The sequence below is a fragment of the Procambarus clarkii genome, chromosome 29, assembly GCF_040958095.1.
Source record: "Procambarus clarkii isolate CNS0578487 chromosome 29, FALCON_Pclarkii_2.0, whole genome shotgun sequence".
Classification (NCBI taxonomy): domain Eukaryota; kingdom Metazoa; phylum Arthropoda; class Malacostraca; order Decapoda; family Cambaridae; genus Procambarus; species Procambarus clarkii.
Window position 1 is genome coordinate 14,003,606 of NC_091178.1, and position 19,460 is coordinate 14,023,065.

A 19,460-nucleotide genomic window follows, 5' to 3' on the forward strand; every position below is an offset into this window, starting at 1 on the left:
GCCTTACGGGTGGGAGCAGAGAGAAAATGCTATACCATAACAGAGGGAGGAAAGATATAATTACTAATGTCTATAATTACTCGCAGGGAAATGCCATTCATCTCTAGCACTCCCCGGGAATCTCGTAGTTCTTGAGGGATGAATCTTGTGCTAAAAGGAATCAAGGGCTAAGGACGTAAAAAAAAAAAAGAGAGAACGGATAATTTGAAACCAAAATAATGACTTAAAATTCAATCTGATATTGTTGTTGTTTAAGATTCGCTACCCGGAGCAAAAAGTTCCAAGTAGCACGGGCTATGGCGAGCCCGTTCAATCTGATAAATCACGGGATCCTGTCTCGTCCTCATATCCCTTCCATGTGTTATATAGTCTCAGTGTAGTGTTTTCTTATGGTGATAATTATTGTCTTTCACATAAACCTTCTTTTCACGGGTTCTTCCTGAATCCTAAATCCTTATCCTGACCCCTTCCAAGTGCTTTATATATATATATATATATATATATATATATATATATATATATATATATATATATATATATATATATATACAGAGAGAGAGAGAGAGAGAGAGAGAGTCGTAATGGCTTGGCACTTTGCTCTTGATAATTTCCTTCCCTTTCCGAATTTACTTAAATTTACCTGAGGGAGGCTACTAATACTAGTGGCCTCGATGAGTACAGGAAGCTGGGGACTTGCCAAAGGTCCCTTTATTTGCCCTGATGAACTTTTCCAGCTAAATTTTAAAACCCAGCAGAGTTTTGGCGTGTACGGCTTCGGAGGGTAGGCGTTTCCACGGGTTTACAACCCTATGGGTGAAAAGGCATCCCTCTGTTTTCTGTTCTACATTGTGGCTTGTTGAGCTTGAACCCGTTGCTCCTCGTTCGTGTTACATCTGACCTTTTGAAGAAAGTGACTGGCTCGACATCCTCCAAATTGTTCAGTATTTTAAAGGTTGCGATGATATTCGCCCTGTTTTCCATATGATACTATTAAATGTTTTACCCTGGCAGACTGATAGACCTAAATCTCTGAAACAGGAGTCGACTCTGCTGGAGCCAGACCTCTGAAACAGAAGTCGACTCTCCTGGAACCAGAACTCTGAAATAAGAGTCGACTCTCCTGGAGCCAGACCTCTGAAAAAAAAGAGTCGTTCCAGCGCCCGATAACTTTAGCTCCAGAGTTAAACAAGACATTCCAGCACAATTCCTCTCTCTTCACTCCCACAACAGCGAACTGGAAGCCTTCCAGGACCCCCAGCTGCGCGGCGCCACTTCTGTATTATTGTATCGTCCTTGTATTAATGTATCGTGCCCGTGTTGTTGTATCGTGCCTGTATTATTGTATCTTGCCTGTAATATTGTACCGTGTCTTATGGTGTACTATGAACAGTGTGAGAATCTTATTTTCGATAGCGAATTAGTCATAATGTTATGGAGATCTAAATGGAAAAGAAGTCTGAATGTTAAGGAAGTCTGAATGTTAAGGAAGTCTGAATGCAGTACGCGTTAAAATGTGAGAATAATGCTTTGCTTAAGAAGAACAAATCTTCAGAGTACATGCAAAACGTTGACCAATTAGCTTCGTAATTGGAGAGTACAAACCATTTCCAGTTGGAAATGACATAAAAGACTCTACCTGATTGGCCAGTCTGTAGCCAGCCACCGCTAACTACCTCCAGCCCAAGCCCCATAGGAACACACAAGCCAGTGGAGAGAGAGAGAGAGAGAGAGAGAGAGAGAGAGAGAGAGAGAGAGAGAGAGAGAGAGAGAGAGAGAGAGAGAGAGAGAGAGAGAGAGAGAGAGAGAGAGAGAGAGAGAGAGAGAGACAAGAGTGGTGAAGTCACTTAAATCATAAATATAGCCCCCCTTGAGCCCCACAACAACTCCCGTGTTCGGATCAGTCAGGACTAAAATTGTGCTAAGAGGCCCTACGGGGTGTTCTCCTCCAGCAGGCGCAGCCCCACAAAGGCTCCTCACCAGGCGCCGTGGCTGTCTGTGTTGCCTATTTTGTCGACTAATGGCTGTTTGTTGTGGCATCATGGGCGAGGGGCGGGCCTCACCAGCATCACTCACCACGCTCCAAAGGACCTTCCACACCCACCGGGGCCTGGCCAGAGGGGACGCACCCGAGGGGAGAGGGGGAAAAGCGAGAGAGAGAGAGAGAGAGAGAGAGAGAGAGAGAGAGAGAGAGAGAGAGAGAGAGAGAGAGAGAGAGAGAGAGAGAGAGAGAGAGAGAGAGAGAGAGAGAGAGAGAGAGAGAGAGAGAGAGAGAGAGAGAGAGAGAGAGAGAGAGAGAGAGAGAGAGAGAGAGAGAGAGAGAGAGTCCTCCTTTACTCCGTTCTCACTCACTCCGTTGTTCGTTGCTCACCTGTGAGCTTTCATCATTTTTATCGTATTTACATTCACCGCAATTCTTTGCCCTTTCATCTGCCTCTTTTTCGTGTATCCTCTATCTTTTTTCCCCCCTTTTTCTTGCTTTGTTTTATACTTTCCCACTTGGAAAAGGACGAATTCACTACCTGCAGAGTCGGCGTTCGGTCACCGATGGTCCAGGTGGTTGGGTTCCGTTCCTTCCGGTCGTTCGCCTATCCCATAGCGCTTTCTCCTATTACTCTCCTCATATTTATAACCGTCAAATGAGGGCTTCGGCATTCATCTGTCTATCTCTTCTGTGTCATCATGGTGTCGTCTATTTGTTATTCTCTTTATCTCCTCTTCGTTTCTTTATCATCTTCATTGTCATCTCTATCTTTTTTACTCACCTTTCTTCCCATTTCTTGCCTGTAACCAGCCAATTTCCAGCCTTTGAGACGCCAATTTTTGTATCAGTTGTTGGTATTCCTCCTCTGCACTGTCCTCTCTTTCTCTGCCCACTTTATCTCTCGCTTTTCCTCTCTCTTTCCAATGTCTCTCTCCTTACGTCCTTCTTGTTATGTTTATATTATATGTTTTAACTTAAGGTTTCATTACTAATGATGCTGATGATCCTGAAGAAGCTGCGAGCTGTCACTTTCTTCATCTGCTTATCTGGAGCCTGTCAGGAGAGGCTCACTTGATGACCTTGTTGGGGGGAACACTTGAGTGAGGGGGGGGAGGCACTTAGGTGAGGGGGAGCACTTAGGTGAGGGGGAACACTTGGGTGAGGGGGAGCACTTAGGTGAAGGGACTTGGAGAGTCATTGTTTATGAAAGCAGGTGGAAATGCATGAAGTAGGAACATGAGGATAACAAGGTTAGATAATATAAGGAGGGAAGGAGAAGAGGAAGAGAGAAGGGACAATTAAAATACAGAACAGAGATCAAAGGAAATTAAAAATAGAATAAATCCCGTAAAAATTGGCTTCATAGGAACATAATACATCCATAAAATTGAAAAAAAAAACTAATAGAGAAGCGTAGAGAGATAAGTACTCACCAAATTGTGCTTGTGGGAGTTGAGCTTCGGCTCCTTGGTCCCGCCTCTCAACTATCTATCAACTGGTGGACAGATTCCTGGGCCTTTATCATATGTACGTTTGAAACTGCTTATGGATTCTACCTCCACCACATCACTGTCTAATGATGTGCTGCATTACATTTGTTAACCACTCTGATGCTGAACAAAATCTTTCTAATGTCTCTGTGGCTCACTTGGGTACTAAGTTACCACCTGGGTCCCCGTGTTCGTATTCCACCCAAGCAAAATAATTTGTCTTTGTCCGCCCTGTAAATTCCCCTGAGAATTGTGTAGGTGGTGATCATGTCTCCCCTTACTCTTCTGACTGCCAAGGACGTGAGGTTTAGTTCTCGTAGCCTTTCCTCATAACTCTTACCTCTCAGTTCTGGGACTAGGCTGGTGGCATACCATTGAATCTTCTCTAACTTTGTGTTGTGTTTAGGTATGGGCTCCAAGCTGGAGCTGCATACTCTAGGATTGATTTAACACAAGTGGTATACAATATCCTGAAGGATTCTTTACACAAAGTTCTGAAAGCAGTTCTTATGTTGGCCAATCTAGCATATGCCTCTGATGATATCTTTTTGCTGTAGTGTTCTGGGGACAGGTTCAGTGTAATATCAACTTTCCAGATCTTTCTCTCTATTTGACTCTTGCAGGATTTCACCTCCCAGATGGTGCCTTGAGTGTACTCACCTAGTTGTGCTTGCGGGGGTTGAGCTCTGGCTCTTTGGTCCCACCTATCAACCGTTAATCAACTGATGTGTGTGTGTGTGTGTGTGTGTGTGTGTGTGTGTGTGTGTGTGTGTGTGTGTGTGTGTGTGTGTGTGTGAAAAAAAATTAGTTAGTAGTTAGTAACAGTTGATTGATTGACAGTTGAGAGGCGGGCCGAAAGAGCAGAGCTCAGCCCTCGCAAGCACAACTAGGTGAATACACACACACACACACACACACACACACACACACACACACACACACACACACACACACACACACACACACACACACACACATACACACAACACACATACAAAGAGAGAGAGAGAGAGAGAGAGAGAGAGAGAGAGAGAGAGAGAGAGAGAGAGAGAGAGAGAGAGAGAGAGAGAGAGAGAGAGAGAGAAGAGAAGATAGAGGCAAGAGACACAGACGACACAGAGGACCCAGCCACAGCAACAGTGGCCGCAGACAATGTTATTATGTCGTGTCCAAACAGAATCAACTCGCGGTGCGTTACTGCCGGGACAAAAGGGAGTCAGACAATGGGAGTAAAGAGGCATTCACTCGTATTAATTTAGTGTATAAGGACTCCATAATGCGCCGTCAAGCAGCTAGTCTCCTACGTTTCAGGCTTCCCCCCTTCGTGAATTTCCGACGGCAGACACTAGTAGCTTCAGTAGCAGCTTCAGCAGCAGTTTCAGCAGCAGCTTCAGCAGCAGTTTCAGCAACAGCTTCAGCAGCAGTTTCAGCAACAGCTTCAGCAGCAGTTTCAGCAACAGCTTCAGCAGCAGTTTCAGCAACAGCTTCAGCAGCAGTTTCAGCAACAGCTTCAGCAACAGTTTCAGCAGCGGCTTCAGCAGCAGTTTCAGCAGCAGCTTCAGCAGCAGTTTCAGCAGCAGCAGCAGCAGCAATAAATGCGACGGCAGCTTCAGCAGGAGAAACAGCGGCACTAGCAGAATACTGGAAGTATTAGCAGTTATATATATATATATATATATATATATATATATATATATATATATATATATATATATATATATATATATATATATATATATATATATATATATATACTCCCAAACGCACACCTCAGGTCACTTGAAGACAGAATAGATAGGAGAGACATGATTTCTACCTACAAAATTCTCAGAGGAATTGACAGGGCAGATACCAGCCAAACTAGCACGGGTGGAACACGAACAAGGGGACACAAGTAGAAACTCAACACCCAAACGAGCTATAAGGACAAAAGAAAAAATAGTGTCAGAGTAGTTAACAGGTGGAATGCATTAGGAAGTGATGTGGTGGAGACAGACTTCATAAACCGTTTATAATGCATATATGATAAAGCCCAATAGGCTCAGGAACCTGTCCACCAGTTGATTGGTGGATGCAAGACGGGACCATAGAGCCGAAGCTCACTCACTAGCTCAACTAGGCGACTACAACTAGGGGAATAGAGCTGCTCTCCCCTGACGGTCATACCACATTGGGGAAGTGTTCTCACATACAGGATCCATACGAGTAACAATAAAAATATACAATACATTTTCTACCTCTTAATAGTAAATGTTCACAAGGGTCATAATGGTCCCTGCATAATCCTCCCCTGCCTGAGCAAGCGGGCAGGGATGGAATAGGGTGGGGGGGGGGGGATGTGGAAGGGAAGTGTGATGGTGGGAGGGATGTTGTGTGTGTGTGGGGGGGGGGTGTAGGAGGAGAGGGGAGATGGGGGAAAGGGGATTTGTAAAGATCGCCATTGGGAGACCCGGAAGTATAACCAAAGGAGCCACCATTATCTCCTCTTAGTGCCGTTTAGGACATACATAAAAAAAATAAACCGTGCTATCGTAGTGGGTTATTCCCCCCCCCCCACCCCCCCAAAAAAAACAAGATATCCTCGTCCGTTATCGAACACCCCAAAGGCCGTGGCGGCAACTGTATATTCACAAATTTAGTCCTTTCAGTTCCAGATCGTTAGGTCGATAACCGCCCGGCAGTGCTCTTTTTTTCCGGTATCGTGGATAGTGGATAGTTTTCTAGTGTTGGGGATAGCCGAGGAGAGGGAGAAACAATTGGGACGCCCAACAGGACACCCTAATGGTCGTGTGGCGCACAGGAGAAGGGACACGGGGCATGAGGACATCGTTCAAGAACGTGGCGATCAGCAGACTGGGGGCTATGGAATGTGGGGGCTACGGAACGGTGTGGCTTCGTAATCCTGGAAGATCTAGAACTCATACAAAATTGGCAAATAAGTTCCTAAGAAGTTTCCATGTCATATTGCCAAGTGTTCTATACAGACGTGATCACTTACATATGTTCACATATGAAGTCAAAGATCACCCATAAATGCGTAATAACTACGCCAAGAATAGTCAAACGAGAAAAGTCAAACGAGCCCCTCGCTCTTAACTGTCCAATTTTCAGACAATGAACATCTTTGTTACTCATCACCTGACAAGTTCCGCTAAAGAATTAATGGATAAATCCCGGGGCATTATACTGGGGATTTTGCAGTAATCCCCCGCCCCTGAGCGCGGGATTAAGGCCGTGAACCTCGGTTAATGAGTGATGATTGAACACTTTCAGCGGCATCATTCCCGCCATGACGCTGCTGCCTTGGTAACCCACTCGTCCGAATGCAAGCCTCGACCCTAGCTTTCGCTTCCTTTACCACTGAACATTACACCCAAACATTATTAAATGATTCACTCTGAGATTAATTATGCAGTGAAATGAAATACTAATTCATTAAAGGTAGTTATTAAAAGCCAGTAATCCAGTATTCTTAATCATCTCAAGGGGGGATAGAAGGAGGTTGAAAATCAATACCTCCGGACTCTGCGAGCCAAAGCGCGGGCTAAGTAGCCAATATTTTAATCAACATCCAATGAATGGTTATTGTACGGTCTATTGTTGAGGTCTCAAGCGGCAGTCACACCCGCCACACACAACCTATTGCTCAGGTGTGTAGCGTAAGGTGTAGTAGCGGCTCCTGGGTGTAGAGGCGGCGACAGATGGTGTCGGGTGTATAGCGCGCTCCAGTGGTGGAGACAGATGGTGTAAGTTTGTAAACATAGCCACGTGCAATGTTTCGACTTTCACGACCAAAGATCCCATTCACTGCAAACAAAAATCTACCACTTACGGGTTATTCATGCCCGTGCCACCTCTTGTGGTGGCTCAGTCTTCATCAATCAATCAATCATGTTTCGACTGACTTCGACAGAGTGTAGCAAGGTGTAAAATTGTCACAGGCATAACAATCCAGGTTTGAAAACAGGGAAGGATCTCCCACTTGACCCACGAAGGTGTACAGCGAACTGGTGACGACACACAACTTTATGTCTAAGGTAAAGTAGATTTTGGGGGACCTAAAATGAGTACAAAAAAATTAAACAGTTGTAAAGAGTGTATGGGACTTTTAGTCTGTGTTTCTGAGCGTGTTTAATGGCCCCTGTTATATCAGCACTTCAAACCATGTAAAAAGTCTGCCTTCTCTACTGCTTAGTGCGTTTCATCTGATCTGTCATCTATCACTTTGATACTGAATTTTGTTGTATAATGTTTGGTATCATTTCGTTACTTCGTTTTTAGCCTGTGTCCATATATTCTTGGACCACACATGATAAATTGTCCGTCAATGTGTTGTATTCCGCACAGGATTTTGTGTGATTATCATGTCTAGCACTCCATTCGTATCTAGCACTCCATTCGTATCTACCACTCCATTCGTATCTACCACTTCATTAATTCGCGTCTACCACTTTTTTCTTTTATTTTTCAATGACGCCCTTCCTTGTATCTCACACCTCTCAGCTCTGTCATTATTCTAGTGATATACCTCCGAAATTCCACCAGCTTAGTTTTGCGTTTGACGAGACGAGAACCGTATTTGTGGCGCCATATATTCCAAAACAAAACACAGTACTGGCTGGAACCTCCTAAAGAGGATCAGGGTCTATTGCACGCCAGGAAACAGAGTCAGCAAAAACTGGGGTAAAGTCAGAGTTGGGAAAGGCTGGCCGGCGGGACCAGGCCGGGGACTTCATTGTTCAGCATACAGTAACGGCCTTAGGGTTACAAATTAACAGCAACCATTACAGTGAGTCTCACATGAACAAATCTACAAGGGCCGAGACGAGGGTTCGAAACTACGTCCGAGAGGATCCCAGTCGCTGCCTTAATCAACTGAGCTACGACATGGTAAAAGAATTTGTTATTTGTTCATTTGATGCATCACACTATTGTGATTTCTGTGTGTAGTGAGTCACACAATAACAGCAGTACTTGATTGTCATAAACGTTACAATGGTGACATCGACCCACGTTACAATACACGTAAATAACATTTCAGACGATACTAAAACAAGAGAGACTGGTAATAATTTTAGACTAAGTAACTAACGACGGTCAAGAAGGACGGGAATTTTTTTTCCAACAAGATTGAACACTGACAGATGCAATTCAATACTCACAAGAGTAGAGCTATAAGCCCAGGAAAATAAAATATATTTACTGGGTATTTACGAAACAACAATGAAATTTCGAAATAAAATATGATAAAAGGATTGTGTGTGATGATTTGTAGGGATCTAAACCCATGGAAACAATGCATAATGTCAGAAATAATGACAATGGGGTTCAAGAATCTATATCTTGAGATGTTAGTAATGAATGTTTTAACGTAATCCTCCAGCTTTATCATGCCTTACAGGCCCCTAAATATACCTATAGTAATGATCTTTAACTATTCAACTGCAAAGAGAATTGCCCAGCTGCTGGAAGAGGGCAAATGTAGTACCAATTTATAGCAAAGGGAAATACAAAGGAGGCACTTTGTATTTTATCAACGACCAGAATCATTAACAAACATCCCCTCTGAAATATTTGTTAGAACAATGATATTAACAAGGCTAGTTACCCACCTAGAGGGAATTAGGTATGTAAACAAACATCAACATGGCTTTAGGGAAGGGAAATCGTGCCTAACAAACCTCCTGGAACTTTGTGTTAATGTTGTTCTTGCTGTTTATATAAGATTCAGCTACACGGAACCAAAAGTTCTAAGCAGCACGGGCTATGGTGAGCCCGTCGTACTCACCGGGCACAGGATATGTGCGATTTTGTGATGAAGTAGCGAAAATACTGCAGGGCAAAGAAGGATGGGCAGATTGGGTAATTCTGGACTGCCAAAAAGACTTTGATACAGCACCGCCTGAGAGATTACCACACAAACTAGTGAGGCACACAACACACACACACACACACACACACACACACTCACACACACACACATATATATATATATATATATATATGTGTGTGTGTGTGTGTGAATATAACTAGCTAGCCTGACGAAAATACACATCTATTCGTTCTCTAACGACGCGACAAATCGTACGCGACAACAAGCAAAAAAAAAAAAGATGTATATGAAACCCCATAATTGAAACCGAAGGAGGAAGACGCCACGGTAAAAATACCCTCTGCCCGCCACGGTAAAAATACCCCCGCGCAAACCACGGGAAAAAATGCCCCTCAGGGTGCCACGGGAAAAATGCCCTCTGCATGCCAAATTACTCCCATCAGTGGGTAGTGCCTGGAGTCCAGGAGAAGGCGTGATGGTCCCCCCCCCCCCCAAGACTGGCACTGATAAGGTGTGTGTGTGTATACCTACACACACACACACACACACACACACACATACACATGCATACACACACGCAGGCTGACGGAGGAACTCCCTGACGAAGAAGGAACGTTCGGACATTTTAACCTGCCGCAGGTGGGGAGTTCTGCTCAGTCATTACCTCGTGACTGCGCCGTTTATAATTACGACGTCAATTCTCCCTTTTGGGGATATTATTTTTTTTTAGATAAGGTCGTGCATCTGATGTTTTAAGCACTATATGAGGTGTGTGTGTGTGTGTGTGTGTGTGTGTGTGTGTGTGTGTGTGTGTGTGTGTGTGTGTGTGTGTGTGTGTGTGTGTGTACTCACCTAGTTGTGCTTGCAGGGGATGGGTCTCTGCTCTTAATCCCCGCCTTTCAACCATTATTAGTTCAATGCAGTGAATCTTTTTATTCGTTTTTTTCTGGTCATTTCTACATTTAAAACTGTGAATCGAAAATATCAATCAAACCTAACATGGGACAAACATCTTTCAGGAAACAAGGGATCAAACTGATGAAGTAATTCTTCCAAAGGAAGCCCTCATTTGTGGAAATGCTTCAAAGGAACCCAGATGCGATCCTGTAGCCTCTCCGAGGCACAAACCAGGGTTTTACACAACTCCCCCCCATGCACTCGAGCTATGTCAATAGGCCGTTCTCCCTCTTCGCCCTCAGATGCGATATCTACTTTGAAGAAATCACCTATGAACGCAGCAACCTTACAAGAAACAGCAAAGTGCACTAGCAAGCAACTGCAAAAGGAAACGAGACGCAGCAGTGGTTCATGAACTGGAAGGCTCCAATCAGGAGTGGAGCGGGAGGGAGTTATCGGGGGAAAGCGCCAAGCCATTATGACTATATAGCACTTAGAAGGGGGTCAGGATTTTCAGGTTGGCGTCTGCAAGAAGATTGATGAAGATTAAGCCACCCAAGAGGTGTAACGGGCATGAACAGCCCGTAACTCGCTACAAGAAGGACAGAGGTTGACTGATATAGTAATTACGAACGAGGCCACAAAACGGGCACTCTAATCCAAGAAGATTATCCCAGAAATATCAAGGATAACAGAGCTGAGATGAACGGCTGCACAGGACATGATGAAGTACATCACCCAGAAGTGTAAGGAAGCAGCAGACACGTTTGTCCTGGTCCAAAAAGAAAAATAAATTGCAAAGGAGGAACCCTTACTTTAATGAGAGATGTAAGGTGGTAAAGCCACTAAGTAAAAGTGGATGGAGAATCTACAGGAATAACAGATACCAGACAACAGAGGAAGCACCCTTTCCTCTTACAAAGAACGTCGCTTTTCACTCGAATGTATTACACACGGCCAAAAACTGTCGTACTAGAAAATGAAATCGGCTCGCGATAGTGACGTACTGTCCCGTTTTTTGTTTTGGGTCCTCTGGTAGCTTAGGAGAGAACACTTTAAATTGACAGTTTTCATGACATTGTGAAACCTTAGGAAGACGGGTTGGAGGTAGATATCACTGGGCCTTGAAAACAAGTACCTCAGAGTGAGAAGCAGAGAGACAATACAAGATGACACGGCAGATTCGGCAAAGACCCAGGCCACATTTCATTACAGCCACAGCACGATGAAACCAGTGAAGGAACAGATAATGAAACTGAGAATGGCGGCAAATAGGTTAATAGAGAACGACAAGGTGAGCAAGGAGCTCAATAAATAAAGATTCCAGAAGGACTTCACACTAGAGCAAGAAGAAGTTCCTGAATTAATATTCTAACCGGGCACAACAGGAGGAATTTGAGATTTCCAGTTGATCAGGTAAGGAAGCATTTGCTGGAACCGGACGTGACAAAGGGCAAGATAGAATATTACCGTGGATACTAGAAAAGAGGCAGAAGCACTGCGCTTGCCGCTCTGCATTGTGCATAACAGATCACTGGTAACAGGAGTTACCACCTTCCAACCTGTAAGTTATAAGACATGTCACCTAGTCATTGTATACAAGAAAGGAGACAGTCACTGAACTACAGGTCAGTGCCCCTTACTTCTATACCATTCAAGGTGACGATGATTCTAAGAAAAATCTAGTAGAATATTTGGAGAGAAGGAACATTGTAACACATCTCCTGCAACGGTTCAAGGATGGCAAATCTTGCCTCGCTAGTTTAATAGAATTTTATGACCAAGTAGCAAAAAGAGAAGGGTTAGCAGACTGCATATTTTTGGACTACCAGAAAGCCTTTGACACAGTACCCGATAAGAGACTAGTGCATAAGTTAGAGAAGCAGGCAGGAGTAACAGGATATATACTCTAGCGGATAAAGAAGTACCTTGGCAATAGAAAAAAACGAGTCACTGAGAGGGGATAAATCTCAGAATGGTGAGATGTCACTAGCGGAGTCCCACAGGGTTCTGTTTTTAGACCTGACCTGTTCTTCATATATGTAAACGTTGTTCCAGAGAGAATAGACCCTTCCTCTCTATGTTTGTTGATGATACAAAAATTATAAGGAGGATTAAGACAGAAGAAGACAGCAAGAGGCTACAAGATTACCGAGACCAACAAAGAATGGTCCAACAAATGGTTACTAGAGTTTAACTCGAGAAAATGTAAAGTAATGAAGCCAGGTGGAGGGAGCAGGAGACCAAACACAAGGCACCAAACGGAGGATGAAATCTCCGTGAATCAGAGTGAAGGATCTAGGGGATGATATCACACTGAACCTGTTTCCTGAAGTCAACAACCAAAAAAAAAGGATATCATCAGCGGTGTATGCGAGACTGACTAACATTAGAACGACCTTTTATATTATGTGTAAGAAATAATTTAGGACCTTGTATACCACATATGTCAGACGAGTCCTGGAGTATGCAGCTCCACCATGGAGTCCATACCGTGTCAGTCACAAGACTAGATTGGAATAGCCTCAAAGATATTCCAGAACTATGAGTTACGAGAATAGGATATGTTTATTGAACCTCACATCGTGGAAAAACATTAGTGCTAGGGGAGAGACATGATTACCAAATATAAAATTCTCAGGGGAATTGATAGGAGTTGATATAAACACTATTTAACATGGGTGGTTCTTGCACAAAAGGACACAGGTAGAAACTGAGTACCCAGATGAGCCACAGAGACATAATAAATATTGTTTTCAGTGTCAGAGTAGATAGCAAATGGAATGTATTAAGCAGTAATGTGGTGGAGGCTGACTCCATACACAGTTTCAAATATAGATATGATAGAGCCCAATAGGCTCAGAAACCTGTACATCAGATGACTGACAGCAAAGAGACAGGACCGAAGAGACGAAATTCAACCCCCGCTAGCACAATTAGGTGAATACCTAATTGTGAATATCAAAGTGTTATATGACAAAGAGTGCTGGGAAGACGGGACACCACGATCGTAGCTCTCATCCTGTAACTACACTTAGGTAATTACACTTAGATAATTACACACACACACACACACACACACACACACACACACACACACACACACACACACACACACACACAGTGTCAGAGTAGTTAGTAAATGGAATCCACTAGGAAGTGATGTGGTGGAGGCTGACTCCATACACAGTTTCAAGTGTAGATATGATAGAGCCCAGTAGGCTCAGGAATCTGTACACCAGTTGATTGACGGTTGAGAGGCGCGACCAAAGCGCCAAAGCTCAACCCTCGCAAGCACAATTAGGTGAGTACAATTAGGTGAGTACACACACACACACACACACACACACACACACACACACACACACACACACACACACACACACACACACACACACACACACAGAAACACACACACGTGTGTGTGTGTTCTTGCACATTTTTGTTGTTCTTGGGCCAATGAGCGCGGCGCAGAGGACCATACGGAGCCCTGAAGATAGGGAAGGTCTTGTTAGCGATCACTGACCCCCTCCGGGTCATGGCTCTGGGTAGAGGCCTTTGTTCGAGACGTGTGACCATAAACTATACAAGGTCAGAACTGGTAGTAGTTTATCATTCCTCAGTTACCTTAAACAGCCGGGGAATTATCCCTGGCGTAATGGCGATCCTCTTGTGTTTTATTCAAATGCCTCGCAGGAAAAAAAACAGCGTTCATGGAAGCTAAAATGTAACTGTTCTCGAAGAATGGCTTTTTTATTCCACGTTGTCTCCTCCACATAAAAGTATATAAAATGAAAAAAGGGGGGGATAAAAAAGTTCACTTGGGTTAAGGCGAAGCGACAGGAGTTTGCGGCCGGTGGGGGTGAGTGTTGTATCCTGGGTTTTATTGGTGGGTGATGCTCCTTTGTTTATCACATCTGATGTAAAAAGGAGAGTTTCGTCGTCTATTGTGTGAGATACTGACATATTTACAATGAGGCTGTAAACTTTTTTAATGCTGCGGACAATCGCTTTCATTAGCAAGTTGCTTCAGAATGACCAGTTGTTGTTCCGAAATGTTTAAATTGCGAAGAGAATGTCTACTGTGTTCCTCAATACGTTATAAATACAACGTAGCTTCGTTTAGCGAAGAGAACATTCGTCACTGACTCGGTCCAGCGACGAACCGCTGTCGTTATATTGTCTTAAACGTCTCATATGCTCCGAATTCCTCAAGACGAAGATCTACGAAGGTGAGGCCCCGAAGTGAAACGAAAGACGGAGATTAACGAGAACCTCGGACCGGCGGACACCTAGACGCGTTGTTAAGGAAGCCAGGAGTCTCCAAGGAAGCAATTCAGAAGGCTTTTATTCCTTTGTGATGATATAGGATAAGGTTACTTGATGAGTAGTGGTGGTGGGAGGGGGGGAATGGTGGTGAGGTGTGGGGGGTGAGTTGTGATGTGGGGTGGGGTGGGGGGGTTGTTCAGTGGTGATGGTGGGGGTTCAAGGGAGTTGGTGGTGCTCGGGTGAGGTGGTGATGGCGTTCGAGGGTGGTGGTGATAGGGTTTAAGATTGATTATGGTTGTTCGTGGAGGGAGATGGTGGTGAGGTTGAAGGGAAGGTGGTTGAGCTCTCACCCCAACGACTACTAGGTAAGATAAAGGGCAATTCCTTTATATATATATATATATATATATATATATATATATATATATATATATATATATATATATATATATATATATATATATATATATATATAATATAATATATATATATATATATATATATATATATATATATATATATATATATATATATATATATATAAAGAGCCTCCTAATTTACGACATGCTAAGCAACATAAATTACATACGAATATGAGAAGGCCTTAAATCACAGTAAATCTTACCAGTCTATCCTGGCCAAAGGGACAAGGATATAGAAAATGTGTATTAAGCAATATTGAAAATAGTTGTATATGCATCACTGGGTAATACGACACAGAAAAGGCCAAATAATCCCGCTAGTGGTGCAGGTGGGCGTCACCAACAGCTTGGTTGATCGGTAGTTAGCGTTAGGGATCTGTACAGCGTCTCGGAAACTGAAATAAAGTTCATTGAGATATAAATTCACACACAAAAGTGACGCGGTAGCTCATCCTTTTTGGTGTGTATTTTATACATCAATAAACTTATTTTAGTTTCCGAAACGCGGTTCAGTTTTCTTGAACGCTAACTACCGCTCATCCAAGCCTCGGAGGTGACTCAAATAGAATGATGGGTCGAGTTCATATAATGAAGGCGATGAGTCACAATAACGTGGCTGAAGTATGTTGACCAGACCACACACTAGAAAATGAAGGGACGACGACGTTTCGGTCCGTCCTGGACTATTCTCAAGTCGACAATCGACTTGAAAATGGTCCAGGACGGACCGAAACGTCGTCGTCCTTTCATTGTGTGGATTGGTCTTCACATAATGAAGCATGTGGAAGGCAAGTCTCGTGTGGAAGCCATCATCTACATCCAGTTGACAACTAATCACTCGCTTTATCGTCACCTCACCTTCAGCATCACAGCTCAGTGGGTTCATGTTCTGGTACACTGTCCTCCAGTAATGGCGGAAAGTCATGTTCACGAAAAAATTTTAAACGTTCTCTTGCCTCCACACTGGCAGACAACAGCAGCAGCAAAGTGACAAGTTCGCCCATACTTGAAACAAGTTTTCAGTTCTTCATTGTAAATAAATGTAATATATATATGACTTGCCACAGACACTGATGAAAGGATATTACGGCGAAGTTCTGTTTTCAATGTTCTTGTACCATTGAAACATCCTTTGCTTGCTCCAAATGTATATTTATTGAAACAAACATTGTCCACTGTTCCATATTGTTCCATTATGTAAGTAATAGTTCCATTCGACATTTCAAAGAGTGCATCAGTCACAGAAACATATGTAAAAGTCTTGCTCAAATTAATCATTTGCACCAAACCCTTTCCCATTAGACAGAGTGATACAACACATTAACAAACGTTAGAAAATTCAACATCATATGTTCACACAAATTATACATTTGGGCTATACATGCTCACTTAAATTATATATGTAGGCTACACATGTTCAAATTATACACATGAATAATTTTTAGGCAACAAATTATACACATCGGCTACACATGCTCACACACATTGTAAAGCTATAGTCAACCAAGAAAAGGTAATTGTTAGGATAAAGCACTAAGCCATTACGACTATGTAGCACTTGGAAGTAATATGAGGATAAGGATTTAGGATAGTACGGGGGGAAAGGAATGGTACCCAACCACTTAGACCGTCGAGGACTGAACGCCAACCGACAAGAACAGTTACAGCCCTGCTCCTGTGCCAGGTAAGTCCACTACGGGCTCACCATAGCCCGTGCTACTTGCAACTTTTTGTCCCCAGTAGCTGAATCTAAAACAACAAACAACTTGGCAAGAAGCGACACCGTCGCTCTACCGCCCAGCCAATATACAAGAGCAATAAATCTAAAGAAAAGGATTTACAACATGCAAATGAAAATGATATGCAAATGAGCGGTCCAAGGAAGGCGAGCGTTCGCGAATCACAAGACTACCCCGAGTGTCTTGGAGACAGCCAACCATGTGTGTGAAATGAACAAATCCACAGGGGCCGTGACGAGGTTTCGAACCTGCGTCCGGGAGCATCTGTGAAATCATCTCCCATTGCACCACACACTCAGGCTTTCTTTTCCACTCGACATAACCTCGATACGTGCTGTCATTTTACAAGTTCCTGAGGGACTTGGAGGAGTGGGTAATGACGGGTTGGGGGGGGGGTGGCATTGCAGGAATAATTACTGGGTGGAAGGTGTAATTTCAACAGGAAATTACATGTCAAATAGGCACACACACACACACACAAAAGTGGGCCACATATCCAGTAACCTGACGCTGTTAATAATCGAGTTCCGAAGCACCTGGTTGTCCTAAGATATCCGTCGACGTGTTGGGCAATTTTCGCCGTCCATCAACGCATACCCAAGTCGCGAGGTCGGAAGAAAGCGCAGTCAACGAACCGTTTCTCCGTGATACTAGTGCCTCGCTCCAGCACCACAGAGTGACAACACCGCCGTCAACACACCTCAAGCACGTAGCGTAAACAATTAGCTATTGAGTGCCTCAGAACATGGCACCTGTCGTTAAGTGCCTCAGCATATGGCTCTTATCGTTGGTAACTTCAGTACTGCCACAGCTCACCACAGCGTGAACAGAACGGGTGGGTCTTTTTTGGTGATGGTGCAAGCATCTTTGGGGAGGGTGCAGGCATCTTTGGTGATGGTGCAGGCATCTTTGGTTCATCATCATTGAAAGCCATCATCTTTCCCACCGAAGAGACTTCTGATACTCTGCTTCGACTTTCTCTCTTGGCTTCCTGTATCAGCTCTCGCGGACGACCATAACAGAAAAGGTGCCCCAAGACGAGACTTCCAGCAGACAACAAGCTCGTACACAAGTGTACTACACCTCACCATCATCTCTGAACACAGACATCGGAGTGTACACGAGCAGTGAACAAATACTGCTCACCGCAGATTTTTAAGTCTGTTGGGAAAATGCAAATCATTAAGCAATGTTTCAATAGCACATATAGGATAAGTGTCTCAGACAGGCCTCTTCCTTTCAAACCTAGGATAGGTTTGGAAAGAAGAGGTGGGGGGAGGGTGTTAGGTTAGGTTTACATAGATTAACGTGCATACCTATTTTCAGTTGCTATATGTGTCAAACACCAGATGTCTGGCAGTTCAGCAAGTTGCTTATCACTGAGGCACAGCTGTGGCCGGATCCGTTTTTGTTAATGCTACTCTCAGCCTGAGTGAACTTGGTCGCGTTATAGCGTAACGTTATGCACCTCTGGTCCCACTTTTCAAACGTTCCCTGTGGCTCTCCGGCGACGTGAGTAGTGCCAAAGACTGTCATTAGTGACACCTACTCAGAGCTACCAAGCTTACTCGCCAAGCAACAAACCATTTCCGCTCTCACCACCACCACCACCGTCATTTAAGGGACAGTAAACACGCGTAGGGTCCACGGTTCGAGACCCACACAGCCCAGGTAAATGGAATATAAAAAACAGTGTTATCCTAAAGTTTATAAAACTTTCAGTACAAAAAGAACACAAAACAAAAATGGCTGTCCTTCACTCGTATGGACTGACATTACTTTGCCTGACTGTAGCGCAGTAGCCTTATTATTTGAACAAACGATCTTTTTGTGCTCCTGCGTTCGAGGCACCGACGGTTGCATTCATGTTATATGAGAAATTAATTATTATATATTTTCTGGTGCTACGAGAGCAACCAGAGCCCTTCGAAAGCCGACCTCGGCAACACTGCTCTCCGCGGGGATCCTGACTTCGGGTCATAAACTCAGCAACCAGCGTTGCCAACACTGAGAGGTCTTTGTGTACCTACCACTCCCCCCTGAGAACACTGGGAGGTGTTCTTCACGTGTCTGACGCCAGGATGGCTCGGTCGTAACTCCCTCCCACGACAACACGGCAGGGAGCTCTTTTAGGTACGCAAGCCCACGGTGACGCCCACGTGGAACCACACCCACAGTAACACTCCTAGCAGCGCCCACACCAAGGTCCAGACCAACACCAACGCTACTGGCCTGACAGGTCATGCCATGTAGGAAGCCACTAGACTCCCAGGTCACGAATGCAAGAGGTCAACACTGGCTTCTAAGATCTAGCCCTTAGAAGTCCATTAATATGTAAATGCATAAATAATAAAGTAAATAACCTATGTATTACCACATCAACACAATTTCTCCCTCGAAGAGAATACAGTGACTTTATAATCGATAATGTAAAAATACATTAACTCTTACCCTATGCTCTGAGAAAAGAGGGGAAAGAAAAGGAGAGATCCCTCTTCTTTCCCCTCACTGGTTGAGCCCCGCCTCCCCTCTCATCAGCTGACGTGCCCCCATCACAATGAGGAAGCTTAACCTCCGAGGAACAGATGAACGTCTCCTCCGGAGGGCATTAGAGGAGGGAGTTTTATTGTTGGCATAAAACGCCATACGCCCACACCAACCCACTTCCACCCACCTCAACCCACGTCGCCCACGTCAACCCATCACCCACCTCCCCTTCACCCCCACCATCAACCTCTCTAACTCCCTGCTCGGACAGAACTTCGTCTTCTAGGACCTGGCAAGATGCTTCCGAGTGAAAGACGGAAGGAACCCATCTGATGTACTGGT

At 44.1% G+C, this 19,460-nt stretch overlaps 1 protein-coding gene across 1 annotated transcript; it reads right to left on the bottom strand.

Moving 5' to 3' along the window:
- Window positions 1–4,755: 4,755 nt before the first annotated feature.
- On the bottom strand, window positions 4,756–17,568 carry LOC138369596 (coiled-coil domain-containing protein 8 homolog). Its single transcript, XM_069333018.1, has 2 exons — window positions 17,448–17,568; window positions 4,756–5,078 (listed from the first exon to the last, which is right to left on the bottom strand). The coding sequence occupies exons 1-2, from the start codon at window positions 17,566–17,568 to the stop codon at window positions 4,756–4,758; spliced, it is 444 nt and encodes a 147-aa protein (XP_069189119.1).
- Between the last annotated feature and the right edge of the window lie 1,892 nt (window positions 17,569–19,460).

Bases quoted from the DNA above. Each gene is read 5' to 3' on its own strand.
- LOC138369596 (XM_069333018.1), bottom strand. From the start codon at position 17,568: ATGATGGCTTTCAATGATGATGAACCAAAGATGCCTGCACCATCACCA. The intron at 5,079-17,447 runs GTGAGCTGTGGC...CTCCTGCTGAAG, and splicing joins CCCGTTCTGTTCACGCTGTG to CTGCCGTCGCATTTATTGCT.